The sequence below is a fragment of the Tasmannia lanceolata genome, unplaced genomic scaffold, assembly GCF_043159265.1.
Source record: "Tasmannia lanceolata isolate RefF3 unplaced genomic scaffold, GAP_Taslan_0.1 ptg000005l, whole genome shotgun sequence".
In the NCBI taxonomy this organism is placed as follows: domain Eukaryota; kingdom Viridiplantae; phylum Streptophyta; class Magnoliopsida; order Canellales; family Winteraceae; genus Tasmannia; species Tasmannia lanceolata.
The window spans coordinates 4,241,511-4,257,335 of NW_027518682.1; the positions used below are offsets into that span (position 1 = coordinate 4,241,511).

A 15,825-nucleotide genomic window follows, 5' to 3' on the forward strand; every position below is an offset into this window, starting at 1 on the left:
AATAGTATATCTATCCAAATCAGCCATCGACTTTAGAACATATCTAAATCTAGTCATCAACACAAATACACAGTCATAAATAAGTTTAATACAAATAAAGTAACTCAATTCAGTCATCAACTTGCATCTTTTCACCCCGAAATGGGGTGTCTATAGTTTTCCATCGGTTCGGTTCCTTTTTGTATGGAAAAAAATGCCAATGGGGACATCAAAATACGAGAACTGCCAACGGGGGACACACATTTGAAAAATTGTTAGAGAGGGACGAAATGGGGGTTATCAAGTCTCTAAAAGGGGGTTATCAACCCTCTAAATGGGGTTATCAAACTCTCAAAAGTTGGTTATCAACCCTCTTTAACAATTTTTTAAAAGTGTCCCCGTTGGCAATTCTCGTATCTTGATGTCCCCTATTGGCAATTTTTCCTTTTCAGATTAAAACTCAAAAAACGTCAACCGCGAACCGATGGGATCGGTTCGGTAAAAGTCTTAACCGTGACTGAACCAATGCCCAGAAAAAACGAACCGAACCAAACCGAAAAGGCCGGGTTTGGTTTGGTTTATGAGGTTTGGCTGGTTTTTTGTGCAGCCCTACTACCTATAATCTAAATAATTGCATACACTTCATACAAAACACGCATATAGGTAAGGTCATGGGTCGGGTTTCACTACCTATAATCTATGGGAAGCTAAACATTAAAAACCCTTAATCTTAGGTTTTCACATATAGACCCGACCTGACGGGGGATAATTTCTCGGGTAGGGTAGGGTTACGGAAACCCCGACCCAAGTTGCAACTCTACATACAGGCATGAGAGAGGCATGTTGCCACTGAATTTCATTGGTTATCATAAGGGAGTTGATATATTCGCCCCCATTTCTTCATTGGGCTACCCCCTTCTAGTTTAAAATGAGTTGTCACAAATACACCAAACGGGGTGACCCAAGGAAGAAAAGGGAGTGAATATTTCACTTACCTTATCATATTTGTTCACTCTGTTAGTCTAATATTTGATGGGCCAATTGTGCAAAAGATTAATTAGTCAGATGATCCTAATTGTTTCATCAATTACTTGCAAATAGAGTATCAAAGACCATAGATTGACTAGGTTAAATGTTTACACGCACTCTGCTTAAATCCTTACTGTCAGGAGTGGTTTGGATGCGCATAATTGAATTGTAGGAGTGAATCAATTTTACCACTTTACCAGAAATAAATTTTAGAGAAATATATTTGCAGTTAAGGCCATGTTTGGCAACGATGATTTATTTTCCCATGAAATATTAGTTTAGGTGTTGAGAGAAGGGAATGAATGATGGGAAGGGCGAAACTTGAGAGTAAGGAGAGGGTGAGAAGTGGCTAAAAACAGGGGAAAATAAATTTTATTTTGAGTAGAATTTTTTCCCCTTGCTTTCTGCCTTTTCTCAAGAGGGCGAGCCTTGACGCAACGGTAAGGCTGCTCCATTGTGACACGGTGGTCACGGTTCGAGTCATGGAAACAGCCTCTCTGCAAAGCAGGGGAAAGGCTGCGTACATCTCGCCCTCTCTAGACCCCGTAATGGTGGGAGCCTCGTGCACTGGGCCACCCTTTCTGCCTTTTCTCAGCCTTTCCTCACTCAACCCTAGCAGGTCCCTTCCTCTTCTACCCTATGTTACCAAAGGCTAAGCTTATATTTCATGGAAAAAAAATCATGATTGCCAAACATGGCCTAAATAGTTATACATTGCTCAGACGACATCCTCTTTTTAGGAAACTCTAATTATATTGTTTGAAGGGCATCATTTCAAATCCTTGAAAAATGAATGAGCGTTGTTTGGATAATAACTCCATACAATGGATATTCTATATTAAATTCAACTTTCTGAATACACAATCTTTTCAATAATGTTGTGATGACTATGCTCTTGCTTCACATGTTTATTTTCAAAATAGTTGAATAGTCATTTTTGTAGCCGGTTAACTCCAACACCAACTAGAGCCTCATTGCCTGACTAATGCAATGGAAGAGAAAAAATTCACCTGCGAAAGGATGATCGATTGTAGTTGGAAAATCAATCTAAAATCTGAGTTTGGATTTTAGATTAAGTTTTTGACCGTTGATGACAATCCTTTGAGGGTCAAACTCCAATCATCATAGACGACTACAGAGAGAGTGATGCTGTTTGAAAATTAACCCCTGAAATAGGAATATTTTTTGTTATTTCTCGTAGATGTCTTACTCATGAAAGCAAATTCTAATTTTCAAAGACTTTTCCAATATTATATTTTAGGAAATAGATTATGCTAGGTTTGAGAGAGAGAGAGAGACTCATAACTCAAGAATTCAATTTTTACTGAATAGGCGAGAGAGAGAGAGAGTTATAACTCAAGAATTCAATTTTTACTGAACAGGCTTTCTGGCCTCACAAATTGAGAGTAGGGGTGGCCAAAAAGTCCACAAAAAGGTAGTTGAATATACACATGAACAGAGATTTCTAGAAGGCAAGATCTTGTGGAAGTCAGCAAAAAAAACGAAAGGTGACCAGAACCTTCTACTCACCGAAATGGGTAGTTCTCGCTGATCACAAAAAGTCGCTGGAAAATATGGTAAATTGAGATGGAAACATGTATTTGAGAATGCATATTTCAAGTTGATAAAAGACAAACAATTTACAGTACCTTCTACTTATACCCTGCAGCTGGGCCATTCTGATCTCGTCATCTGGTCGAACCCCACCATTTTTCCAAGTCTTGATTCTCTCTGCTTCACCACAATAAGGTGTCAATTTGTAAAAAATATGCCTCTTCTGTATCTTGCAAATTTGCAGTTTTAAGCTGCTCTTCCATGATAGACGTGAGCTCAAAGAAGTGAAGAACCAGTCAAAAACTCTTCTCTCGGGCCTATTAGCGTTTGTCAATTCAACATCATCATCTGAACACATTCCAGATAGAATCAATTAAACGGAAATGCAATGGTTTTGGGGAATTTTTGTTGTGGTTAAATCCGTAGCCATAGAAGCTAGGATTTTGGAAAGTGTTGAAAAACCAAAGAACCCAAAAATTGGAAATAAAAATCCAATGGTGGGCAAACGTAGAAAACATCTTCGTTTACAACACAAAAAAACCCAATATGAAGTCACAATCAGCTCTCAAAAACTAAAATGTATATGTTCAACATAAAAAACATCTTCGTTTACAACACACACACACACAGGGGGGGAAGCAGCCCAATTTGGGCATAAGAGAAGCTCTCAAAATCCAAAATACACACACACACACACACACAAAAGTTCAGATTCATTTGGCTCCAACCCCAAGTATTCCAACCGAAATTGAGTATTTCAAAAATATTGTACTTCACTCCAAAATAATCATCAACAGGGTAAAAGAAATGAAAAAACTCATTCCAGAACAAAAGTTGAATGCAGCTGGTAATCACGCGCTTTCGAAATAGTCATAGACCCTCAGTTTGAAGTCGTGTTATTTTTTATTAAACTTATTATTTTTAGTGAGATTTATATTTGATGGGTTGGCCCAAGAGACAACAACAGCAAAAGATAAAGCAAAGCAGTGGGATACTGTTATGAGGTACATACAGGACATGAGAATCTAAAAGACACTATATTCAAAACCATAAGGACAAAAAGATTGTAACTGAACGGCAAACTCATGAGATGATTCTAGAATTGGGCTGATGCAGGACTACCAACACAACGCTCTCTTTCTTTTTTGCCTTTTCTTTTTTACTTTTTTGAAATGACACAAAAGACTTTCTTTGATACTAAATGATAGCTACAAAAGAAGTATCCCCACCATGACAGCAACAAATTCAGATCTTTCATAATGCAGCATTTCAAAATCAGTGAGTCCCATTCAAAATCAGTCATCAAAAGCAAGTCCCATTCAAAATCAGTGCAGATCACAATTCCATTAACTCAAATAATGAATTAAAACTAAACAGACCACATCAATCAAAAATGCAAAGCATGTTAAACTGAAAACCAGAGCACATCCCATTTCGTCAATCAATAGTAGCAGATTCTAGGGCTTCTAAACAACTTGACACTGGAATGTAAAAGGTCTAAACAACTAATGTATCATAAAACAAAATGAAAGGAAGTCAACAGAAAAATAATGTGCCTATCGTACGTGTGCCAGAAATGAAGCATATCAATCCCATGTCCATGGTTGCTGGATCACCATGAAACTACTAACACACAGCAGCTGTGCACCAAAAAATGCAAAGCTAGTGATATAGAATTATATGGCTCTATCAGTAAATACTGTTCAATTCATATTTAAATGCACAATACCACACCAAATAATGTTCAATTCATATTTAAATAAACAGTAGCAGCAAGATGGTAACTACAATGAATTGGATTTATAAAGAGAACACATATATTGAAATATTATCAACCAAGAAACTACATCAGATGAAGAATAACTGGAATGTACCTTAAAATATTCAATACCTCAAATACTCTCCTTTCTATTGCAGGTTCCAGACATTGGATTGCTTGAAGTTCTTCTAGATGGCCGAAAATTATATTTAAGTGGCTATTCATCAGGGTCTGGGGCCAGTGGACTGGTGAAATCAAATGCTGGTTTCTGATTCTAATATACACTCTGCTTCTACCTTCTTGACCTCTTTGGTTTCTATTGTGGGTTCGTGTCCTTGATAAGATCTTCCTTGTGGTTGATCAAGTAGGTTTTGTTCATCACTGTAAAAGAATCTGCTTTCTTGGAACCTTCTACTCACGAGTAAAAAAAATGAAGAGCAAACTGAGCTGAATATTCTATCAGGAGAGAGGTGGGGCGTGCGGGAGGGGGTGGGGGGTAACCTTCACTTTGAGGATTCTCAATGTATTGTACTCTTTCTCAAAGCACCCACACACCATGCACTGAAAGATTATTTAAAATTTCTTCAGACAACTGGCAAGCAATTAAACATAGTTTTAGTGATTTCATCAACACAGAGACCCCGCATTCCCTCATGGCCAAGTTGACATCTCATTAGATGTATGATAATTCCAACCGCATTTGCAGGAATCCAAGCAACCACACCATACACTGAAAGACTATTTAAAATTTCTTCAGATAACCTGCAACCAATTCAACATAGGTTTAGTGATTTCATCAAGAAATAGACCCCGCATTATGTCAATCTCTATAATAATCCTGCATGGCCAAGTTGACATCTCACAATTGCAGGAATCCAAGCAACAACCAAAATGTAAGAAAGAAAGAGGGTATCTATTCACACAGATTAGTTACTTAAACCCTTCTTATGATCATTCAGTCTATATGCCAACCCATCTCCTAAAAGCTCGAACATGCTCGAGCCTCTTACTCTGAGCCTCTGTTCTGGCAATTGATGCTTTTAAGTTCCTGTAGAGATCCTTATGGAGCTTCAGAAACTCTCGTTTGTACTTCCATTTATCAGTATACATAGTGTGTTTTGTCATATAACTGACAATCTCCATTACTCTCTCAAAGTACCCACCTCTAATAAAATTATACAACAAGCCCTCAAGCAAGTCCCTGTCTGCAGCTAAAACTCCATCATCCATTCTTCTCCTGATTTCTCCCCACAATATCGTGATCTCACGATACATCTGCAAATAAGAATATCCATTTACCAGATGGCTGAAAGTCTGCACAGTGGGTCGGAGCTTCATTTCTTGCATTCTTCGGAACGCCTTTATAGCATCCTCCATCATTTTGGCCTTGCAGAAGAAGTAAATTGAAGAATTGACCTCATAAACCAGGGAAGGTATTGATTCTTCCTCTCTAATTTCTCGGATCAAAAAGTTGGCCACACCTGATGTTTTAATTGTAGTTCCATCTTTCGTATGAAAATGATCAATCGTGTCATCTTCCACAACGAACGTGGAGATAACATTCTCATCTGAAACATTTATGAGCAATCCAGCCTTCCTCATTTGTTTTAAGAGTACCCTGGCTTCCTTCAACTGATTCCCTTTGCAATATGCTCTCATAAGCGACATATATGTACAAGTCCTGACAGAAACTGTAGCTGATTCCATGTCATCGAGAATATCATGGGCAGTCTCCAGCCAACCCGATTGCATGCAAGCATCAATAACATCAGAACTCAAACTGACCTCCGCTGAAAAGCCCATCTCCTTTTGTATGCTAACTAAAAGATTCGACAACTCACCCACCTTTCCATCTCTCACAAAGCCATTGATAAGCTTTGCAAGAGCCTTATTGCCGGCGACAAGCTTACCATCCACAACAATAACAAGTTCTGGTCGACTTTCCACTCCAACCACAAAATCATTTTGCAACAGCTGAGGCTCAATTTGCATTCTCAATCCTGTTTTTAAATTGCAAGATCCAATCTGAACAAGGCAAGGCTTTTCTAACTCCCTATCTTTTGTAACAACCCGATCCGTGCAACTAAACAACCGTTGACGCCTATACAGATCCAACACAAGCCCTGCAGCAGCGCGAATATCATTAAATTTGAAGTGCAAACTCAACAAACAGTCATAGAACAGCCGATAATGAGGATCTAATAAGACTGAAACTCCATCAACATGTTCTTTCAATTTCTTCAACTCATCCCTTTGTCCATTCCTCTCGTGGATTAGAGCCATAAGAACGATGGAGCTCGCGTCAGCTACAACTCCCATCCTTGGCATCAAGTCTTCTATAATTTGTTGGGCCTTTAAGGTAGCTCCGAAACGCAAACACGCATTCAAAACAAGGTTGAAAATTGTGGTGTTAACAGTCACCAACTTCGAATGTTTTCGGATTTTCATATCACGATCTGCTCTACAATGCAAGAACCGCTCACAAATCTCAACCAAGATATCAGAGGCAAGATAAGTCCCAATCGGTGTCTTCAACATGTGAAGAAAGACAGTACTCAATATATCTATCGGCAATAACTTATCTTTTTCCAGCATTAATCTCAAGACTGTGGCTGCAGGAACATTCAACTGAGCTCTCGCTAGTGTGAGAGCTAGAGTGGCAAGGAAATCATGGTGAAGCAAATCAGACTTTTCCCTTAGAATCAAAAGTACTAGATCATATGCTCTACGAAGCCAATGAGAGTCGGCCGAGTAACATAATTTGATGATCAATCTACTCACCAAGCACTGCTTAGGAAAACCATATAAACTTTTAAAGTCATTGAATACTACCCATGCTTCATCAACTCGATGTTCGTTCAAAGCAACTTCAAGCTTGTTTAACAGGGTTTCACGGGTGGAACCCGCCCAAGAGAGCCCAGAAAAATGCTGGACAGATGGGTTCCATTTTAGGTTACAACATCCATTCCATACATAATCAAGAGGAGAGTGTATACTCGTATTTGAAGAAATTATGAGTAATTTTGCAGGCAAGTTGTTATAATGCAAAGGAAATATCAATCTTACACCAGTCTTATCGACAATCGAAGCAGCGGAATTAATCAATTGGAAGCTTTTGCTGATGTGGTAGGGCACAAAGAGGCGTCTCATCATGATAGTGGCATTGAATATTCAAAAAACATGGAGTAAAATCAAAACCCTAAGAGCTAAAAGAAGAAATTAAAAATCGGACATTAGAGGGGAAAAAGAACTGTTCAGTACCTCGAGAGACTTGAAATCCAGTTGAAGTCCGCAAAAGTCCGCAAGATAAGAGTTCCCTAACAAATGAATGGTTTATAGATCGCCCAATAATGTGGGCCTTTCCCTTTTGCTATACAATTGCATGATCGGCCGTCCACCATACGAAAACTCAGATTATGGTTTTAAGAAAATCACTCTTATGCTCCGCCCCTAAATTAAAAGAAACTTACTAGGGCCCACTGTGGACTGGTGTACGTGATCTGATCCATTGATCTGAATGGTAACCATAGGTCCGGTCAAATGCAGCTGAGAACACCTTGTTCGGATGATCCTACACCATTCATCCATCAAGCCTAGTTAGGGTTTTGCCAAAAAAAGCTAAACCGTTGATTTTTTGCATTCCTTTGCCCTAAGCATGGTATGCCCATTCAAGATGGGATCAAGACCACGTGGCGGCAGGTTGCCTCATGATGTTCTGCACGATCAACGGTCTTGATTCCATTTACATTCTCCCGTGCCTCTTGTGGGACCTAAAAGTTGTCTTTTACCATTGACGTCTTTTACCATCGACCGGGAGCATGTTTTAATATGTAAAATCCAATTGGACGGTTAGGATAATCTGTCGGTGAAAAGATACGTTGGCCATGCAATTAGACTAGCTGAGCCACACATGTCGAATAATGTGAGATTTTTATATGGTGTAAGCCCTTATGGTCCCATATTTTTCAAAATGTACTGTACGGACCACACTATAGAATGATCCAAACCGTCCATGTGATGGGCCATGAGGTAAATAGGTTGTGCCTAAAAAATCACTTTCATAGGATGATCCTAGCCTTCTGATCTATGGAGGAACTGCATATTTTGGAAACCTCTATAGATCGGAGGGCTAGGATCATCCTATGGAAATGATTTTTGGGGCACAACCTATTCACGTTGTGTTCCATCACTTGGACGGTTTAGATCATCCTATGAGGTGGTCCGTACAGTACTTTATGAAAGATAAGGGCTTACCCCTTGTAAAATCTGAAGCAGATCCTACCAATATTTTCCACAATAAAGAGTAATGCTCTGTTTGGATGCCGGTAGATGTAGGGAGGATTTGGAAAAGCAGAAGTCAAAGGAGATTTAAAGTAAATCAAGAGGGAATCAGTCAAAGAGGAGATTGAGAGCAAATCTCCCGTAAGGTGTTTGGTTGGTTTGGGAGATTTTTTTTGGAAAATGTTATTGGCACTATTGTATTTTGATGAGAGCACTCTCACTTTATTAAAAGTATAGTATGGCCCGCACCATTGGATGATCCAAACCGTCCATTAGATGGGCCACAACCTAAATAGGTTGTGCTCCAAAAATTATTTCCATAGGTTGATCCTAACCGTCCAATCCATAGAGGGTTAGGATCAACCCTCTAACATTCAGATCGGAGGGTTAGGATCAACTTACGGAAATGATTTTTGGGGCACAACCTACATGGGTTGTGGCCCATCTAATGGACGGTTTGGATCATCCTATGGTGCGGTCCATACCGTACTTTTAATAAAGTAAGAGTGCCCTCATCAAAATACAGTAGTGCTGATAACATATCCCTTTTTTCTTTTTACAGGAATTTGCTAGCGACCTTCGCCGATTCCACTTGCTCGGCCTGTGGCCCGTCCTTATGCAAAGATTCGAAGAAGTAAATGGGTGAAAAAGGTGGCTAGCAAAAATATAGAAAAAAAATAAGTAATCATTACGTTTATTAGACTTGCTATAGGTGTGGTAAGTTTTAAATGAAAAATGACCGAAAAATGGTAGTAAAGAAGGAAAATTACAAACAAAATATGACAATTAACAACAAAACTACTCATGAAAGTTATAAACTTATGACAATTACAGAAAAATTAAAAGAAAATGCTATCAACACTACCGTATTTGTATTTTGATGGGGGCACTCTCGTTTATGAAAAGTACGGTATGGCCCGCGGATGATCCAAACTGTCTATTAGATGGGCTACAGCCTAAATAGGTTGTGCCCCAAAATTCATTTCCATAGGTTGATCCTAACCCTCTGATCTGAATGCTAGAGGGTTGATCCTAACCCTCTATAGATCGGAGGGTTAGGATCAACCTATATAAATAACTTTTGGCGTATAATCTATTTAGGCTGTGGTCCATCTAATGGACGGTTTGGATCATCCTACGACGTGGGCCACACCGTACTTTTAATAAAGTGAGAGTGCCCTCATCAAAATACAGTAGTGCTGATAACATTTCCCAAATTATTTGCCGAGAATTTCTCCCCTTATTTCTTCGAATTGGTGAAATTTCTCGGGCGAGTTTTGAGGCTGCCACGTCACCGACAAGCGACCGAAATCCACGGGGGTCAAACACCCCATTTTGCTTAAATTTCCAACCAAACACACTCGGGCGAATTACTAGAATTACATTCGCTGCTATTTCTCTCAAAATAAGAGAACCAAACAGAGCATAAGTGACAGATGAGGTTATTCACTTATTTGCGATGAAAGCGTTTGAAAGTTTGAGAAATGCGTGATGTATCTGCACCTTTTGCTCTACAACTTCATAGATCACATGGGGCTGCACACAGAATATGTGCAATATGGCAGATCCATTTCATGTGAGGAAAATTGCTTTCTATAAATGACCGGAGACCTCCGGCTCGCCGGAAACAAAACCTTTACCGTTTTTTGACAATCTTCTGGTCAGAATTCTGCCGGAATAATGAATAAAGTAGATTACCTGAAGAGCCGAATCATTAGGTTGGTTGTCATTGCATTTCTGCTCTCTGGTTTACTCTATTACTGTGCCTGGGCTCCGGCACTGCAAAAGGCTTTCGCTCCCTTTACACGCTATACGGTTTCAACTAACAAGGTAACCTTCTTCCTTCTTCGTATGTAGTACAAAATTATGTATTCTTTTAACATTCGATGAACATGTGAAAAATTCTTACTGAATAAACTGAAAAATGATCATGATCATAATATTGAACGATCGAACCAGCTGTTCTGTCCAGATCTACCCAATGAATACGTACTGTTTGTCAATACCTTCCAATTGTAGTGCTCAAAAGCAATTCAATTTGGTCGGTTAGGATGTTTTGCTAACCATGGGCCCAACACATATGCCACATGGACAAGATTGGGTATGTTGGTCTGTCTGGTGAGCAAACGTTTGGCTCATTCATCATAGTCCCCTGATCTATAAAGCCCTGCTTAGGGTTCCGCAAGAGAAGCTGAACCATTGAATTTTGTAGGGCTTAATCTTATGGATAGGAAGTTGCTTTCTGCAAAATTGTCTAGCAAATCCCTATTTATAAATCTCAGCAGACCAGGCCCTCCCGGATTCTATTAAGCTTAAGACATCCTCAGGTGAGATCATTCAAGAAATCCTGTATGACTGGAAGCCCAAGGCTTGCCCTAGATGTAAAGATTTTACCCACTCTTTGGTGAATTGCACTGATTCATCTCATTTGCCCCCCAAGAAGGTTTGGAAACCTGTTCAAAAGGGTGAGGATCCTTCTCTAGTGAAGCCTACTCAAAAGAGGGAGGATCCTTCTCTAGTGAATCCTTCTCCCGGAATTCAATCCTCTACCACTAGAAGCCTGTCCCCTAATCAGAATCCTATCTATAATAGATTCAATGTGCTCTGTGATCAAGAAAAATTAAAGGAAGCAGCCAGCACCCCAATTCCTATAGATGGTAAAGCCAATGGAATCTCAATTGGAATTTCAAATGTGATGCATGGCAGTTTTAATCCCCCTTTTGACAGTTCAAATACGGATTCAGCAGTTATTCCTTCTACTTCCACTGGAGATTCTTGGAACTTAGTCTCAAGAAGGAAATGGAAGGCATTGCCTTTCGTCCCCAACCTGCCTGGGCTTAAATCTCCTCCTCCGTTCAAGGGTCTTATACCTGGTCATTTCAAGACCTGAGAGAGCTGTAGCTGTGGCTTCTTCTGCTCCTTGCCTGCCTCTTTGGTTGTTGCTCTCATGCTTGTTGGGGCTTTGAGCTTTGTTTTTTCTTTTTGGGCTGTTTTTGCAGGTTCTGTCCTGTGTTTGGATGTTGTTGTTTGGGCTTGTTGCCTCTTTTTGTTCCCCCCTTTTATGTAAGGGGTTTTTTTCCTTGCTTCATGTTTATCTTTGGTTTCCATTAATATATATGGTTGGGGTCCTGCCTAACCCCAGCTTACCCATCAAAAATAAATAAATCCCTATTTATAAATGAGTTAATTCACTAATAATGAACTTCAAATTTACATATTTCCAAATCTCAAATCTGAATCCAAATAGAGGTATCCAAAAATCATTATTAAGATAAAGTGTTAATGATTAACCTTAGGTCCTAAGTAGCATATATACATGTGTCATCAATACCATTGGTTTGATGGATCTCCTTGGGGTGACTTGATGATCCTGGTCTTCCGTTACGTGGACGATCCAATATTGTCACAAAAATCAGCAATTTTAGTTCAATTTTCCATGCATGGAATAATTGCATACATTTAAATTCACATGGTAATTAAGATAGAAAATAATATATCACATCAACGTAGTTGTTTGTAAATTTATATGTTAGTTATTTAATAGCTATTGAGAAATTCATAATTATAAGATATTTAATACCATGGAAACAAAATTAATAATGGAATGGCTTGCGAGATTTTAAACATATAGATAATAAGACAAGGTGTTATTTCTATGGGAAGTGGTAGGTGCGTGTTTGAAATAGAAACTCTTTTCAGTTGAGGTTGAGAGAATGATTTCTACTTTCATGAGGGTTTTTTTTTTTTTTTTTTGATGGGTAAGCTGGGGTTAGGCTTACCCCGACCAGAATTTATTCAAATAAAAACGAGAAAGATGATTACAAACGAGTGTAATACACCAGAGAAATCATCAGACAAAATGGAAGCAAGTTCATGAGGGATTTCGTCACAAGTGATAGTAAGGCCCTTGCATGGGCAATCAGCTTTGGAGAGAAAATCCGCTGCATGATTGGCCTCCCTCCATGTGTGCGAGATTAACCAGGAGGAGATACTTCCATGAGGATCAATAAAGCTCGTCTCATTTAGCCAATCGGAGCAATGATCTGTTAATGATATATTGTATACCCGGCTAAGATTCGACAATGTGCTTCAAATTAATTATTTTCTAATATATGTTGGGCAATTTCATTGTAATCACACGACATATGTGTGGTGAGATATCTTTACCCCCACAAACAAGCCCCTCTTAACCTTACACACTATGCTACACCCATTGTACTACACAACACGCATCAAATGAATGAAGGAAAGCACAATTACCCTAGACTAATTGTAGGCCATACTCCAAGGCCAACCTGTGTCCACATCAAACAACCGATTACTCCAAAAGCTTAAGCTATGGGAGTTGGTGTTATTAATTTAATCATTTATAATTTAAAAGTTGCACCCATAGCACTTTGTTGACACAGATCCAATGGTGTCACCTTTCAGTTTAGCATTCCTCATATGAATATGTAAATTCTATTTCTTTGGTAATTATTACATAAAGATTGGCATGCTAAATCCATTGGGTTTTCAGGCAACCATTGTCCCCAAAGATGAGCTAGAAACAGCACTAGAGGGAGCTTCCATGGTGAACAAGACCCTGATAATTGCAGTAGTAAACAAAGCCTATACAGAAGAAGATGGAATGCTAAATCTCTTCCTCCAAAGTTTCCGACTGGGCGAAGACACCTTGTTCCTAATCAATCACCTACTCCTTGTTGCCATCGACCAGATATCGTTTGATCGTTGCAATCTCCTCCAACTCCACTGCTACAAACTCGTGACCGGCGGAGTCGACTTTTCCGGCGAGAAAATATTCATGTCTCATGACTTTATAGAAATGATGTGGAGCAGAACTCTCTTCCTTTCTGAAGTTCTTAGGCGTGGCTACAACTTCATCTTTACGGTGAGTGTGAATTCCATTTATACATGTATAACTTAAGATGGGAAATGATATTTGAAGTTTTCTTATTTTGATAATGGCAGTCCTTACTTTATTAATCATTTACTGATTGGCTGTTGATAGCTTTTTAGGAATTGTAGTAGCCTCCGACAGCTAATTAGAGAAGTGCCAAATGTAAACAAGAGACTGATTTTGGAGAATGCAAAATTTATTGCACATAAATCTTTGGATGCCTCTAAGACCATGTTTGGCAACTATGATTTTTTTTTCATGTAATATTAGCTTACTAAGACAGAGGGTTAGGGAGAGTGCGAGAGGGGAGAGAATTGAGAAGGCATGAGTGAGAAGAGGGTTGGAAGAAGCAGAAAAATAAGGAAAACATGACATGCAAACATGTTTTCCTTATTTTTCTGCTTCATCCAACCCTCTTCTCACTCATGCCTTCTCAATTCTCTCCCCTCTCGCGCTCCTTGCCCTTCTCCCACCAGTTAATAATCTACTATTCCATGGAAAGAACTTTCATTGCTTCCAAACATGGCCTAACTGTTATTTGCACACAATGTGCAAATGGTTTTAAAGGTAAAAATGATTACTTGCAAATGATGATGATTACAATTTTAGAAATAATATAGTTAATGACATCCAAAGTGACCTTAGTGTGTCCCATTTGCAAATAATATTAACTTCAAATAATTTTATTTGCTAATAAGAAACTGATTGGCATCCAAAGAGACCATTAAACTAGGCTGTCAATGGGCTAGGCAGTGGTATTTTGGCTTTCAAAATCCCATCAAATGTTTGGACTGGTTTTCTGGCAAAGATTTGGGTTTTAACCCCACCCAATATGTGAGCCAGGCCTGAGTCTTGAAAGGAAGGCCCATTGGGTTGTTATTAGTATATTTTAGGGGCTGGTATTGCCACACATAAAATTAGACAATTCCAACCATGTAAGTCTGTCTTATTTAATGTTTTTTTTTTCTCACATAGTAGAGAAACTGATATGGGTGGAAAGCCTGATTCTACAGGTCTCTATACTAGCCGCGGTATTTAAATGAACTTGGGCCAAACATGGGTCCAGTAGGAGTATTGTTTGTTGGCAGGGTCTGAAGTAACCCTGGCCCAGACCAGACTCGTCCCCTTAAATCACTCCCCATAACAAATAGTCTATCTTTTTTCCCTAAATAACCCAAAACACCCTCACCCATACTAAGGCAGTGCATTTTTCTGTAACAGGATACAGATGTGATGTGGCTAAGGAACCCATTTGTGAGGCTGGGTCAGGAAGGAGAGGATGACCTCCAGATCAGTTGTGACTGGTTTAATGGTAGGCCACACAACATATCGAACCCGATAAACACTGGCTTTTACTTTGTTAGATCAAGTAACAGGACCATTGCTTTATTCGACAAGTGGTATGCATCTAAAAACAACTCTATAGGAATGAAAGAACAAGATGTGTTAGCAAACATGACATCTAAAGGTGTCTTGAGACAGATGGGTCTGAGAGTGAGAATCTTAGACACCCGCTACATTAGTGGGTTCTGCGATAGAAGCAGAGACTTTAGAGAAGTGATTACCATGCATGCTAACTGCTGTCGTTCAATCAAAGCAAAGTTGATCGATCTAAAGGCATACCTTGAAGATTGGAAGAAGTTCAGGGGTTCCTCTAACACCACATTGGCTGTCCGATGGTCCAACCTCACTGCCTGTATCAATTCGTGGAAGGAATTCTCCGAAAAGAACAATGGATAGTTGCTAATCTCTGCCTCTCTATACCTATACATACCTGTATCTATTCGTGGAAGAAATTATCCAATAAGAATGTTGGTGAATCATTTGCATGTAAGTTTTGCAATTTGCTATAGACTTCTTGGCATGTTTAGTATCAGTGTTATAGATGTTGGAAAACTGCATTTAGCATAATGCTGATAACCAAATACCCCTAGTTGAACCATTCATGGCAATCGGAAAAAGAAGAACGAATAACAGCCTCAAATAGCGTACCGGCTAATAGGATGGGCATCATAGGTAACAATTATCATCCCATTCACTAGCCAAATGACTGAGTGTACCCTAAAATCTCACTATAACCACTCTTTAAAGGCAAGAGAACCACCTTCTCCACATCGACCTTCACCTTATTAGGTAACAAGATATGCTACTGCCCATGCACTCCACCGTGAATAAAGAAGACAGCTGATTAACCAACTTGCAATTCACGAAAAGCTCTATTTGTCTTTAAAAAATGAAATGAGATTCGATAAATTGACCAATGGCATACAACAATGTTTAGATGTCCTCAACCATTGGTTTTAAAAAGAATAAGAGCAGCTTT

The 15,825-nt window shown here is 39.1% G+C and overlaps 2 protein-coding genes across 6 annotated transcripts; one reads left to right on the forward strand and one right to left on the reverse strand.

The window, feature by feature from the left end:
* Nucleotides 1-2,309: 2,309 nt before the first annotated feature.
* Nucleotides 2,310-7,734, reverse strand: LOC143877148 (Pentatricopeptide repeat (PPR) superfamily protein). Of its 5 annotated transcripts, none has more exons than XR_013250564.1 (3): nt 7,583-7,733; nt 4,437-5,083; nt 2,310-2,910 (listed from the first exon to the last, which is right to left on the reverse strand). XR_013250564.1 is itself a non-coding variant. In XM_077379017.1 (3 exons), the coding sequence occupies exons 1-2, from the start codon at nt 7,472-7,474 to the stop codon at nt 5,282-5,284; spliced, it is 2,055 nt and encodes a 684-aa protein (XP_077235132.1). In that variant the 5' UTR covers nt 7,475-7,734; the 3' UTR covers nt 2,310-2,910; nt 4,437-5,281. The 5 variants fall into 5 exon arrangements, 3 of the variants coding, with proteins under 3 accessions (XP_077235132.1, XP_077235131.1, XP_077235130.1); XR_013250565.1 differs by lacking the exon at nt 7,583-7,733 and adding an exon at nt 7,388-7,497; XM_077379017.1 differs by having other exon boundaries at nt 4,437-7,249; nt 7,388-7,734.
* Nucleotides 7,735-9,998: 2,264 nt separating this feature from the next.
* LOC143877149 (uncharacterized protein At1g28695-like) lies at nt 9,999-15,354 on the forward strand. The gene is made up of 3 exons (XM_077379019.1): nt 9,999-10,432; nt 13,122-13,493; nt 14,724-15,354. The coding sequence occupies exons 1-3, from the start codon at nt 10,283-10,285 to the stop codon at nt 15,240-15,242; spliced, it is 1,041 nt and encodes a 346-aa protein (XP_077235134.1). The 5' UTR covers nt 9,999-10,282; the 3' UTR covers nt 15,243-15,354.
* Nucleotides 15,355-15,825: the final 471 nt, after the last annotated feature.